The 14,544-nt window shown below is 36.7% G+C and overlaps 1 protein-coding gene across 2 annotated transcripts in view; it reads left to right on the forward strand.

Annotated features, from left to right (window-relative positions):
- LOC136880933 (transmembrane protein 62) overlaps positions 1 to 14,544 on the forward strand; it is a 120,290-nt gene that overhangs the window by 98,951 nt on the left and 6,795 nt on the right. The window contains exon 13 of one of the 2 annotated variants that reach the window (XM_067153464.2): positions 5,881 to 7,846. The exons of the other annotated variant lie outside the window; for it this stretch is intronic. Coding sequence (XP_067009565.1) covers positions 5,881 to 5,971 — 91 coding nt within the window. The 3' untranslated portion in view covers positions 5,972 to 7,846. Of the gene's footprint in view, positions 1 to 5,880; positions 7,847 to 14,544 lie in introns of those variants that run through there. 2 annotated transcript variants of the gene reach the window in all.

A 14,544-nucleotide genomic window follows, 5' to 3' on the forward strand; every position in this document is an offset into this window, starting at 1 on the left:
GAGAAAAAGGAGCCACCTTCCCAAGGATAACACGTCCGGCCCTTTCCCTTGAGGCCCAAACAGAAGACCCCACCTGATCTAATAGCTGTCAAACACTAATTTCTCACCATTCCCTAATTTCTGCGAGGCACACGTAAGCGGAAATCCCGCACCTCATGTGCCCCCTCCCTATTCTTCTTTCTCTGTTGCATTTAGATCACTCTACATATTCAATTGGGATAGGCCCGTCCTATCCCGTCCTACTTCGGTTATAGCCTTACATAAGTGTATGAATGAATGAATGAATTAATTAATTGGCTATGATTCCCTATCTAAAATAGTGCCCTTTGCACAGGCGGATCGCCATTCCACATGCAAGGGCCACGCCTACGATTATCTACATGAGTGTATGAATAAATGAATTAATTGATTAATTAATTACCAATTCCCTAACTGTATTGAGAAAACTCGTATGGATGGATTTATGAATGGGTATATGGATATTCATGCATGCATGTTAGGAAAAAATACTCATCCCTCCCAGTACGGATAACCAGTAACTGGGGAGAGAGCCCTTGTTATGAATTAAATAAATGATTGAATGAATAATATGTGGAATGAGTAGTGAATGAATGAGTGAATGTTATCAACCTTCAGCCACGGATCGCCAGCAGCTGAGGATGAAACATTATATCCATTGGGCCCTGTCTCATTACAAACAGTTTGACAGTTAATTACGTTATGGCTTACTAACATATCGACTTAACAGTGCTACATATACTAATATTCCTTTTACTACATAGCCCTATTGGCAATTTCTTAACTAATCGGTTCGCAACACAATCATCCATCCGTAATATGACCTACCCTCATTGTAGGCTCTTTCAACACTCTTCTACATGAATTTCTAATTACAATTAACAGTTTACTGAGATTACCAGGTTTATACCATTCTTTGCTTACCATCTTAATAATTCTATAGTCATTCTCATCCTTATTTATCATATATTGTTCCTTGTTATTCAAAAATGTCACAGCATTAATGCTCTTTTGCTATGGTTTCTTTACATGATTTCAGCATGTGAAATTCTTCTGTTTTCACCACAGAGAAGGCACCTTGTTGCATCTTTCACTTTAATCCATCCCCTATTCTTGTAAATTCCCATTAACCACCATATCAAACCCCTGATTTCTCTTCTATTTACACTCACAATATTTATGTTCATATCCTGCCTTATCCTAATAAACTCTGAGAGGGTCGCCTTGCTTCTACACTCGGATACCAACCACTGTCTTTGAATATCTCTGAGTCGTCTAATGATTAGTTTATTCGTTGATCTTTCCAACCTCTCCCAATAACTTCCATATCCCAACCTATCTAATATACTTCTGATTTTCGTTAACCAATACTCTCCCTGGATATTATCTCTCTGATGTTGATATGCGATCTGCAGAAGCTCGCCACCCTCTCTTCCTTTCAATCTCAACAGATATTTCAGAACTCTCTTAAGAACATCTACTTGGATATTTTCTTCACATATTAATCTTACTCCACAATTTGCTGTACAATTTGGTAACCCCATTACAATTTTACAGAACTTACTTATAACCTGATTCAGCATCTCACACTCTTTCTCTACACCCCATAGCTCAGCTCCATAAAGCATTTGATTTTTAACTACGGCTTGCAGGACATTTCTCTGAATCTTATAGTCTATATTTGGGAATTTATTTTCAAGAATTCTAATTACTGATAATGCTGCAAGACCTTTCCATTTGGCTTGTTTTATTTGATGGATCCACTTCCCGTTGTTTGCTATATATATTCCCAGGTACTCTAATCTATTTGTGACCTCCACTTGACAACCATCAATCGTCCATTGTTCATTCTTCGCTCGTTTACAGCCTTTCTTACAGATCAGAACTTTCGTCTTGGAAATGTTAATTTTTAATGACCACGTTTTAGCAAACTCTGTCACAGCATTAATGCTCTTTTGCATGCCTCCGGCTGTTAACGTCATCAGCAGGACATCGTCCGCGAAAATTAGGCCTGGTATTTCTTGATTTACTAAAACTGGACTCATCCAGTTATCACCTCCATGTCCGTTTAATATATCGTTTATAAATAACAGAAATAAAATAGGAGATAGCTTACATCCTTGTTTCAAACCCAATAAAGAATCTATTTGACCACATGCTACCCCATCACCTACCCTTATACTGCATTGCACCCTTCGGTAAACTGCCTCCAATGCTTGTACCATCTTACTAGATACCCCTAATAGGCGTAATTTTGCGAACAATGCACTCCTGCTGACTGTGTCAAAGGCCTTTTCAAAATCTATAGCCGATATATATAATTTTCCTGCTTTCGGTTTTATATACTTATCTATTATTGTTTTTACAATCATGATGTTATCTATTGTTCTTCTGCGTTTTCTAAAACCACTTTGATATTTCGAGAGGATGGAGAATTCTTCCGCCCATTTCATCAGTCTATTTGCCAGAATTCCTGTATATAATTTACTTAGGGAGTCCAATAGTGTTATACCTCTGTAGTTGTTTGGATTACTTCTCTCCCCACGCTTCTTGTAAATTGGACATATTATACCTGTCTGCCATGCCTTAGGAAACTCCAAAGAATCAAATATCCTATTGAACAATTTTACTAATATTTCCAGCATTTGTTGACTTTTTACTGCTTCTTTCCAAAATTCATTAGTTATACCACTGAAGCCCCCCGCTTTCCTACATTTGACCTTTCTAATCATTTCTAAAACCTCACATTCTGTTATTTCTTCATCTAAGCAGGGGATACAAATCTCTAAGCCCCTCGAGATATCCATACATGTTCTATTATTTATCCAAGTATCCTGTCCTCCTAGCAATTTATTAAAATAATCAATCCAGACTCCATTCTCAATTTTAACATTGGCATATCCTCTCTCACCTCTACTTATTTTATTAATTCTATTCCATACCTTATCACTTTGATTATTCTTACAGTCTATGTTTATTAATTTTGCCTCCTCCTGTTGCCATATCCTCTTTTGCTCTACTAACAACACTTTATATTCTTTTCTTAGTTTACAATAGTGTGCCCGAACATTAGGCTCCCCCTCTTTTCTATATGCCTTTAGGGCTCTAATCACCTCCATTTTCTTTGTTTTACATACATCATTGTACCATCCTTTCCTTTTATCTTTATTATTATTATTCTGTTTCCTTTTCACATGAGCTATAGTTTTAAAGGGTTTCTCTACCAGTTCTACCGCTAAGTCCACCTTACTACTCAGTAACGCAACCTCTATTCCACTCTTAATTATCTGGAATTCTTCTCCCTTTAAATATGACTCTACTCTTTTTGGGGTATTCTTGCACCACTTGTATTTATTAATTATCCTAATATTATCTTTTTCTGTTACAGTGTTACGTTCCTCCTGTTCTTTCTCATACACTTCTAGGGTAACAGATACAGGGGAATGATGTGATTCGGCGCATTCTAATATCTCTATTTCCTTTACCATCTCTAAAATATCTCCCGTACACACAACCAAATCAATTACACTACCTCCCTGCGCTGTAATATATGTTAGCTTTCCCGTTTCATCTCCCCGCCACCATCCATTTAGAATATATAAATTCTCTGCGGTACATAGTTCTAGTAGTTTATCCCCATATACATTACGTTCCTTATCCCGACTGTTTCTGCTGCCTCTCATTGGCTCTATTCCTTCTTTACTGTATGCGGGAATTGACTCTCCAATTCGTGCGTTCCAATCCCCCAACATAATGATTCCTGCTTCTTCATATTTACCTCTCATTAGGTTGATCTCCTCTATTAAATCCTCAAAAAAGTTCACATTGGTATATGGTGACCCCATCGGATGGTTATATATAAAGGCTAAGCATATGTCTCCCTGTTTACTCCCTTCCAGTTTAAGTTTGATCCAAATTACATCTTGCATATCGTTAGGCAATTCTTCTATCTGACTACTAAACTCTTCCTTTATCAGAAGTGTTATTCCTCCCGGAATTCTCCCTCGAGTCCCTCGTTTTCTTTTTATTACACTTCTCGTAACATAGCCCTTCCATGTTAAAATCTTTCCTTCCGGCATCCATGTTTCTAAAAAAGCAAATATCTCAAAATTTTCCACAAGCTCAGACACTCCATCATTCCCCAGTTTACTTAATATGCCTTCTATATTTACAAAACCAATTTTCAATGCTAGTTATTTCACTTTCCTATTATCTGAGACACTACCTGTTTTACTACGTGTGTTTATTGTTTTATCAATTTGTACTATACTTCCATGAGGGGAACTATAAATTTCCCCTAACTTCTTTCCTTCCCGTTTATTACCTTTTCCATCTGAGAACACTCTCTTCTTAGCCCATAAGTCCTTCAAGCTCTGTCCCTGCTTCTTTTTCTTATCGTCCTTTGTCCTGCAGCTGCTGAACGAAGAATTATCTACAACCTGTATAAAAATCGGTCTGCAGTGATAAGAATCGAGAGCTTTGAAAAAGAAGCAGCAATCCAGAAAGGAGTGAGGCAAGGCTGCAGTTTGTCCCCTCTCCTTTTCATTGTTTACATAGAACAGGCAGTAAAGGAAATCAAAGAGAAATTTGGAAAGGGAATCACAGTCCAAGGAGAGGAAATCAAAACCTTGAGATTTGCCGATGATATTGTTATTTTATCTGAGACTGCAGAAGATCTCGAAGTTGCTGAATGGTATGGATGAAGTCTTAGGTAAGGAGTACAAGATGAAAATAAATAAGTCCAAAACAAAAGTAATGGAGTGCAGTCGAACGAAGGCAGGTGATATAGGAAATATTAGATTAGGAAACGAAGTCTTAAAGGAAGTAGATGAATATTGTTACTTGGGTAGTAAAATAACCAACGATGGCAGAAGTAAGGAGGACATAAAATGCAGACTAGCACAAGCAAGGAAGAGCTTTCTTAAGAAAAGAAATTTGCTCACTTCAAACATTGATATCGGAATTAGAAAGATGTTTTTGAAGACTTTTGTGTGGAGCGTGGCATTGTATGGAAGTGAAACATGGACGATAACTAGCTCAGAAAGAAAGAGAATAGAAGCTTTTGAAATGTGGTGTTATAGAAGAATGCTGAAGGTGAGATGGATAGATCGAATCACGAATGAAGAGATACTGAATCGAATTGGTGAGAGGAGATCGATTTGGCTAAATTTGACGAGAAGAAGAGATAGAATGATAGGACACATCTTAAGACACCCAGGACTTGTTCAGTTGGTTTTTGAAGGAAGTGTAGGTGGCAAGAACGGTAGGGGTAGACCAAGGTATGAATATGACAAACAGATTAGAGCAGATGTAGGATGCAATAGTTACGTAGAAATGAAAAGGTTAGCACAGGATAGGGTGGCATGGAGAGCTGCATCATACCAGTCTATGGACTGATGACTCAAACAACAACAATTCGTAGGCAAGTGTAAAAGCAAAAGGAAATTCCAGATAAAATCATGATTGTAAGGTCATCAGGTAAACTATTGCAGCATGTTATACAAAGTAATTAATGATATTGTATGTATTTGTTTTGTTGGTTTTCTTTGTAAATATTAAGTTTAAGCTTACAAGACAATGTTGACAGTGACTTAGGTCAATAGCCATTCACCATTGTTTTGAAATACAAGTGGCCAAGTCTTGATTTTATCACCAGCTGTGTCTAGTTAAAGGACTGCGACCACCTGCCTCTGCGATGAATATGGTTGTCATGACTTATGAAATTACCTCCATGTCAAGTCCAAGAGTCTTAACTGTTTTCTTCAGTGTGTTGTGAGTCTGCACTGCCCAATTAAATTGTAAAATATTACCTGTTTACTCATTCAAACATATTCAAGATGAGGCTATGAACTGTAATTTCAGGGAAGCAGCACTAGTTTGGAACTATCGGCAAAGCCATTCGCCTCCCATTACACCACGTGAGGATATTACCGAGTTGCCTACTATGAGCTAGTTCAAGGAGTGGACTTGTCGAGTACCTGATGATGAGAAGGAGAACCAACCGAGTGGAGTCAGAGTATAATGATAGTCTGACCTCTTTATTACAATTTGATACTCCCAGGTTTATTTTGAGTTAGTAGAAAATATAAAATTCACTTTCTCAAATATATACATGTTAGATGTACATTCATACATATGATCATTGAAAAACTTTTCCAAAAAAAGGTATGCTGTTTTCAGCATATTTGCTTTTTTTAATTGTTGTTTGTTTATATGACTGTTATTTAGGGTACATGTTAACCTTCTGAAATTTCTAGGTGTATTGTACATTTCCAACAAAATGCTCCTGATATATCCTCTGGTCTTTGTGAAGACCTTAGGCAGTTGGAAAAAAATATTCTTGATATATTCTTTATATGAACTATGCTAGTCAAAGAATACCTTCAATTTTTAATTTTTAGAATTTTATATGTTCTTGAATAAAAAAAGGAAACTGTGATTTCACAGCTCAAGTTTTGTGTTAGTGTTAGATTGTGTACTTGTTAATGATAGTAAGATAATTAATTTATTTTATGCTTGTTCCACCTCACAATCACAATCTGTTCAGTGTTTAGTCTAGATGTTGTGGTAACAAAGCTGTCCTATATTTCCCAGCAAAATATCATATTCTAGCATTTTTTAAAATTTTATTTTATCTTAGGTCAGAACCTCTTTCCTTGCTATTTTGTATTAGTCTACGTTATTAGTTTTAGACTTATATTTAGACTGACCATAATATTCAATTAAAGAAACAAGACTAGTTAATTAAGATCATTTTAATAATTAATATTCTTATATTTTGATAATTATAACGAGTATTAACCAATCATGTGAAAGTGGACTCTCTCTAATCCTTTTCTGACTTATATATCAAGTTAATTATAAGAAAGTGGAAACATCAAAACAAGAAAGACAATAGAAAGGAAGTAGCACATCTATCCTGTTGTTGGCACAGATTTTCATCTTACAGAAGATCTACAACAAAATATCTATAAACATCAGGAAATAACAGAAACATTTCAAATAAATATTGCACTCTCGTAGGAAAAAAGCCATGACCTTTTTTTGTGGGAAAGAATTAATCAAATGTAAAATGGTAATAATTGAAAAAACAAAACAATAAGTGATGAGATACAAATCTTGCTGGTATAAGCAAGGCAGAGGAAACGATCCTTCAACATTAAACAAAAATCTATCAGAATGAATGGCATCTTCAACACACATTTTAGGAGAAGTATGGGAAAAGACATAATTCCCAGGCCCATTCTAAGATTTGGAAGTGAAACATCGGCTTGGATGGAGTGTGATGAGAAAAGAATCCTAGTAACAGAAATTCTTTCTTCTTCTTCATCATCCATTCCCTTTTCCAGATTCTCTCTGGGTAGGGTAGTGTACCAAAGCCCTCCACCTTACTCGATCTTTCCACTATTCCTCTTCAAGTACTTTATTGCTATCAACTCCTCTATTTGCAATACAGTCCATAACAGAGCTCCTCCATCTCATTCTAGGACGTCCCCTAGGCCTCTTTCCAGTCTCTGTATCCATGAATGTTCTCTTTGGTATTCTCTCTCCTGGCATTCTCATCATGTGCCCAAACCATTTTAGCTTTGCTATATCAATGCCTTCTTGAAGTTTACACACTCTCACGCTTCTCCTTGTTTCCTCATTTCGTATTCTATCTCGTCATTTTTTTCCCTGTATGCTCCTCAAGAACCTCATTTCAGCTGCTTGTAACTTACTTTGGTTCTGCTTAGTTAATGTCCAGGCTGCTGAAGCATAGGTCAGTATAGGTTTATAATAGGTTGAGTATAAAGCCTTCTACCGAGCTTGACAGCTGCAGTTGCTTAAGTGCGGCCAGTATCCAGTATTCGGGAGATAGTAGGTTCGAACCCCACTGTCGGCAGCCCTGAAAATGATTTTCCGTGGTTTTCCATTTTCACACCAGGCAAATTCTGGGGCTGTACCTTAATTAAGGCCACGGCCGCTTCCTTCCCACTCCTAGCCCTTTCCTGTCCCATCGTCGCCATAAGACCTATCTGTGTTGGTGCGACGTAAAGAAACTAGCAAAAAAAATAAAACCTTCATGCACTTCATTGGCACATCTTTGTTCCATACAGTGTGTCTCACACACTGGTAGAAACTTGCAGACTGCTGTGTTCTTAAATCAGTTTCTCCATCCAAATTTCCATCTTGTGATATCACGCTGCCCAAATATTAAAATTTTTTCACCACTTCGAGAGGTTCATTTCCTATTTTTATCTCTCCCCTGGATTTTCTCTTACCTCTTGTCATGATCAAAGTCTTACTTTTTGCAGTACTAATCTTCATTCAAAAATTTCTTATCTCCTCATTCCATAAATCAACTTGTGTCTGTACTTCCTCTTCATTATCTCCCCAGACTACAATGTCATCAGCAAAGAGCTTAGACTTTATTTGCTCGTCCATCATCTTCTCCTTGATATTATGTAGAATTCTATCCATGATGATAATGAAGAGTAAGAGAGACAATACACTTCCCTGTCTTAAGCCTGTCCCAACTCTGAACCATTCAGTTTGACCCACTTTGGTTCTAATACAGCTTTTGCAATTTTGATACAATGCATATACCATCTGCATTGTTTCATTCCCAATCTGTGCTTCTGTCATTGTTTTCAATACCAAATTCCTTGGGGGACACTGTCATATGCCTTTTCAATATCTAGAAATGTTACTACTATGTCCTTTCCATATTCACAATACCTTTCCATCATTTGATGCAATGTAAATATTGGGTCAGTTGTGGACCTGCCTCTTCTCCATGCTAGTGTTCTGCCAATTTTCCCTCTACTCTGTCTCTTATTCGTCTATACAAGATTCTGTTCAATGTTTAGTCTAGATGTTGTGGTAACAAAGCTGTATGAGGTATCAGTGTCACTCCTCTGTAATCTTCACATAGCTTCCAGTCTCCTTTCTTGAAAATTGGTATAATGACCCCTTTTGTCCACTCTTTTGGAACAATCTTTTCTCTCCATATCACTCTGAAGAGTCTATACAACCACTGTAGACCAACTACTCCTGCTGCTATTATCATTTCTATGGTGACCTTGTCAATTCCAGCAGCCTTGCCTCATTTCATTCTTTTAGTGGCCCACTCAGTCTCTACCATGGGACCTCGTTTTCCTTATCTTCCATCTGCACTAAATTTGGTTCTTCGATTTCTACTTGTACCGAGGTATTTTCAACGTTGTAAAGCTGTTCGAAGTATTTTCCGCATCTCTGCAATATATCCCGCTTCTGTGTCATCACTTCCTCCTGTTCATTTTTAATGAAGTTAGCATTTTCACCTGGGTTTTTCTTCTTTTTAACCCACTGGAATAAGATCTTTTTGTTCCCGGTTGTATCTTCTTGCAGAGATTCAGTGAATTTTTGCCAACATTTCTTTTTCTCTTCTTGAACCAACTTGGAGCACTCTTTCTTGCAGTGCCTGTATTCTGTTTTGCATTCTGTTGTACTGTTTCTCAGCCATCTTTTCCAAGCTTGTTTCTTCCTTTTAACTATATCTTTTACCCTATCATTCCACCAGGGTGTTTCTTGAACTTTCTTTCTTCCTTCCTGATACTCTTCCACAGGTCTTTTCTGCAGACTCGACCATGACATGACAGAAATTGACACAGAAACATAGCTGGGCATTCCAAATTAGACCGTACATCAGAGAAGATTTGAATATATGCAGTGTAATTGTCATCAGCACCTACAGAAACTGGGGACTCATTAACCAGATGCCAAGCTCTCAATGGCTGAAGATCATAGTCAACTACCAATCACAGGAATGAAAGTCAATGAAGTTAGCAGAGGGTTCCAAATTCTGATCTGTAAATTCAAGTTGGAGATGAGGAGGATATTTCTCCATTAATTTGTATAATTTAATAATCATTACCATTTTGAACTGTAAATAGGAAATAAAATAGGTGTCCCATTCTAGAAAGGTGGTAATATAAAGTCAAGTACCAAAGCAGTAGTTTACAAGTATTTTGGTGACACATATATGGTGTTTACCTCCCCCCCCCAAAAAAATAATTACATAAAACTCAGCTGTGGGTCATCCAACAGAACCCGGTTTCTCTGCCATCTCGTAGAGTAAAATAGAACATGGCAATAGAAATGCGGATATCCTAAATGGCATCATCATTGTCATCATATGGTGCAGGCCCCAAACACAACCGTATTCTCCTTCTCTTCTTGTCCCAGGCCTATTCTTGGGTCATCTGATATCCTACATTCTTCACTTCATTCTTCTCTATCCTTTTTCTTATCTCCTTCTACCTTGCCTTTGAGAGCTGTTATTAGAAGATCTTTCCCTCTCAAAACATGGCCTCCAGGCCTATCCAGTTGACATCAAATAAAAATGTCTGCAACACAGTTACTGAGGCTGCACAATTGTTGTTACAATTATTATTATTATTATTATTATTATTATTATTATTATTATTATTATTATTATTATTATTATTATTATTATTATTGTTATTGTTATTATTATTATTATTATTATTATTCCGGGGTATTTGTGGATCGCAGAGGTAAAGGAAGGTACCGGGGTGAATGGGTCTAACTACAATGTCAAAATTAATTAAAACTTAAACTGAAGGTTATATTTTCAAAATTCAAAATTTCACAATTTACAGGTACAAGTAGCCAACATAAAACAAGTCTCTGAACGACAAAATTGGTGGTGGGCTTCAAGCCCTCACTTTTCTCTTCCTGAGCTCCTAGCTCAAATTTACAAAAAAACACAATTTTACAAGGGTAGAAATCCCCTTAATACATGGAGCACTTGTTCTGTAATTTACAATATCAAGCCTTAAAGAGGCATTCAGTAATCTTACTTTGAAAAAGAGCTAACAGGCTCTCAGTTTTCGAAGCCTACCCAAGGCAACATCAACTAACACTTCCTGGCCTCTCAAGGCACCACTTACAATAGAGGGGGGGAAAAAAAGATGTTTATACAGGGGTATTTAATACCCAACCTACTGGGCCTTCATGTAAAAAGAATACTGATTAAATAAATGGCCCGAACACAAAATGAATGGAGGCATTTGCTGGCATTCCTAGATATGAACTCTTAAAACCTAACAGGCACTAGGCCGATGAAACAGGGGCTATTCCATACTACTGAGGTGACTCGTGTAGAAAGTAATTTACCACATTACAGAATGAAAAACAGCCATAAACGTAGTCACCGCAAACCAAGATGAAGGGGAGCTCGAGAGGATACATCACTCTCTTTCCCCAATTTACAGTTAAAGATTTTATGAAGTTATTACATAAGCCGGCAGAAGTTACATTTTCCGAAAAGTAGTTTACGTAGTTGATAATTCGGACCTTTTCCTCGGGTTAAACTATGGAACTAGCAAGAAAGAAAGAAAGAAAGAAAGAAAGAAAGAAAGAAAGATGTTATGTGGCCATTACATTATAGCTGACGAAGAGGCCACCTGCTTGACACACACACTCAGTAAGATGATGATCAATTGGCCGAGAGACGTGAAAATCCGCAGTTTATAAACCCTCGGGGAAAGTTTGAGACCTTTCACGAATAAACTAGCCACACCCTCTCAATTTTATTGGTTAATTTAAAAGTTACACTCAAAAGCGAAGAAGAAGAAGAAGAAGAAGAAGAAGACTAATTGGTAGAAAATTAATTACAAAAATTAGGGATTGGCTGGATTCAAAACTGGTGGAAAGAAAAGATAAGTATTGCCAACCCAAAAATAAATGAACATCAGTTAGTAAAAAAAACTTATGAATACAAAACTTCTTTAAATTAAAAGTTCTTTCACTTTGCACCAGGGTGCATGATCATAGTTTTTAGTAGCGACATCTATGGAAGAATGTCCAAACTTCTTGATGAATGGCGAACAAAACAAGTAGAAGTACAGTCAGTTCAGGAAATTTCACAATAACAAAATTACATCATATTTTAGTGGTGACATCTTCTGAGTAAATTTATAAGTTGGTTTAGTTTCAATTTCACAGTTTCACCAGTAGAGGAGTTCTGATAGGTGTTAGATTTAAATGCGCGGCATTGGGGTGTACCTCCCAGTATTATTATTCTCTTGGCAGGTATGGTCCAATTTTGGACAAATTAGGAGATAATCTTTATTGATATTTCGACTTGTTTTAGTCTTTTTTTTTTTTTTAACACATATTAACTGTTAGAAATGAAGATCTTTAAACTTGTTTATAATCGTCGGCTTCTGATAATGCTGGAATGAATAGCTCAGACAGTCAGGTGCTGGCCTTCAGAGCTCAAGTGGGTGGGTTTGATCCTGTTTAGTCCAGTGGTATTTGAAGGCGCTCAAATACACCAGTGTCGTGTCTCTAGATGTACTGCTGTGTGAAGAACTGCTGTGGGACATCTCTGGTAACTATAAAAGTAGATATATGGTTTTTGGAGATGCCAAGGTGCCAGAATTTTGTCCCGCAGGAGTTCTTTCACATGCCAGTAAATTTACCGACACGAGGCTAACGTATTTGAGCACCTTCAAATACCACCAGACTGAGCCAGGATCGAACCTGCCAAGTTGCGGTCAGAAGGCCAGCACCTCAACCGTCTGAGTCATTCAGCCCAACAGCAATAATTGTTTAAATACATATTACAGCATTCTAAAGCTGAATATTGTTCTTTACTCAGATTTTTGTAAACATTTGGAATAATAAATCTCAATTAACTCAATATTTTCTTGAAATATTTTTCTAACATTAATTAAAACTGATGAGTTGACATTCTCAATTTCTTTAGTCATACAGAGCTTTAACCATGGTATGTGGCAAGAAGGAGAAACATGTATCTGATATCATAGAATAGTTTTGGATTGCTGGTGGAACAAGCATTTTGAAAGCTTATATACATTTTTTGAGTAGACATGATAAGAGTGATGGATAATGAAAAGTATTTATATATATATATGTAAGAAATGGAAAGACATTTGGTACTGGAAATTAAGAGACTGCATATATGAAATGTAGTAGCTGCGCTGCTGTTATTTCTACAGAAATTCTCAGAGATTTTTCCAGAAATAAATGTCATAGTTCTCCTAGAAAGGTATGAACACATTAGAAATATCTTAACTGTCTTTCATATGAGGACCAGGTAACATTGGTGATATATCAGCTGACTCAGAAATATATGAATTGGTACCGATAAATGTGTAGGTTTTAGATGTTAGATTTTATTGTTTCAGACCATCTTGTTGTTATCAAAATACATGTGTAAACACACACACCCACTCACAGAAATGTAGTAATTTCTAGCTTGAATAATGGTCCTAACAAGAATGTGATATACAGGGTGTTTACAAAAGAATAGTGGGATTCTGTAAGAAAATAAAATACAGTATAACTTGGTTAATTCGAACCGGCAAGATCCAGGAAAAAAATTTAAATTAATCACAAATTCAAATTAAACCTTTGTTTAATGTATGCTCCTCGAATGCTTCCCCCAAATCTTGAATTCAAAATGATCCTACAAAAGCATGTATCCTGATATGGCACACTGTACTGCAAACATTTTACTGTAAACAAGAGCAGTGTATACATTCCTGTATTAGTTTCGAGTTGGCAGCAAAGTTGCTTAATCCTTCTGAAGTTCATGATGGATATTTTACTTAGTGCCCCCATGCTCCACCTTCCAAGCCTTCAGCAGCCAGAAGAATGTGTCATTTCATCTCCTGACAGTTATCGGTCACACAACATGGAGTTCCATCTTTAGGCCTAATGAGAAAATTTTCCCTGCTTATCGAAAGTTGAAGTTTGTTACCTAGAAGACTATTCAAGGAACATCGATGTACCCCCAGATGACCAAAAGCTTGAACCTTTCCTTAGCTTTGCTATAACTACAGTTCCATTTCCAGTACCGGCACAATTCTGCAGTACTTTTCTCTTCATCCCAGATACCCTTCCATCGTCCTTAAATATTGTTTTATGGAAATGAGAGTTTTGATATGATATTCTTATTTAGAGCTAAACAATATAATATTCAAATTAAACTTATAATTTAACATTGTGATGTATAGGAATAATATGTCCGAAGAACAATGTAAGAATTGGGACTATGAATATTTTGACCCTGACTGGAAAAACTGGGAACAGTTCTGTCATGATCTAGAAGATATAATTGATGAAGAAAATGTCATCATCATTGGGGACTTAAATGCACAAGTTGCGACAGACAGACTTGGTTATGAGAAAATCATTGGACCACATGGGTTTAGGAACAGAAATGCAGAAGGCAAACAATTGCTTGATTTGTGCAGAAGAAATGGATTGATCATCAAAAATACCTTCTTCCAAAAACAAGACAGCCACAAAATAACAAGATATAGCTGGGATGGAAAACATAAATCTCTCATCGACTATATCATCACTAACAAAGAAGGATGGAAATATGTAACTGATGTCAAAGTTATCCCCAGTGAAAATATGGACGGTGATCATAGATTATTGATTGCAGACCTAAATCATGTGGCTAACACAACCCTGAAGAGAAGAAAAAGAAAACGTAAAGTGAAA

Source organism: Anabrus simplex, chromosome 9, assembly GCF_040414725.1.
Source record: "Anabrus simplex isolate iqAnaSimp1 chromosome 9, ASM4041472v1, whole genome shotgun sequence".
NCBI classification, from domain to species: domain Eukaryota; kingdom Metazoa; phylum Arthropoda; class Insecta; order Orthoptera; family Tettigoniidae; genus Anabrus; species Anabrus simplex.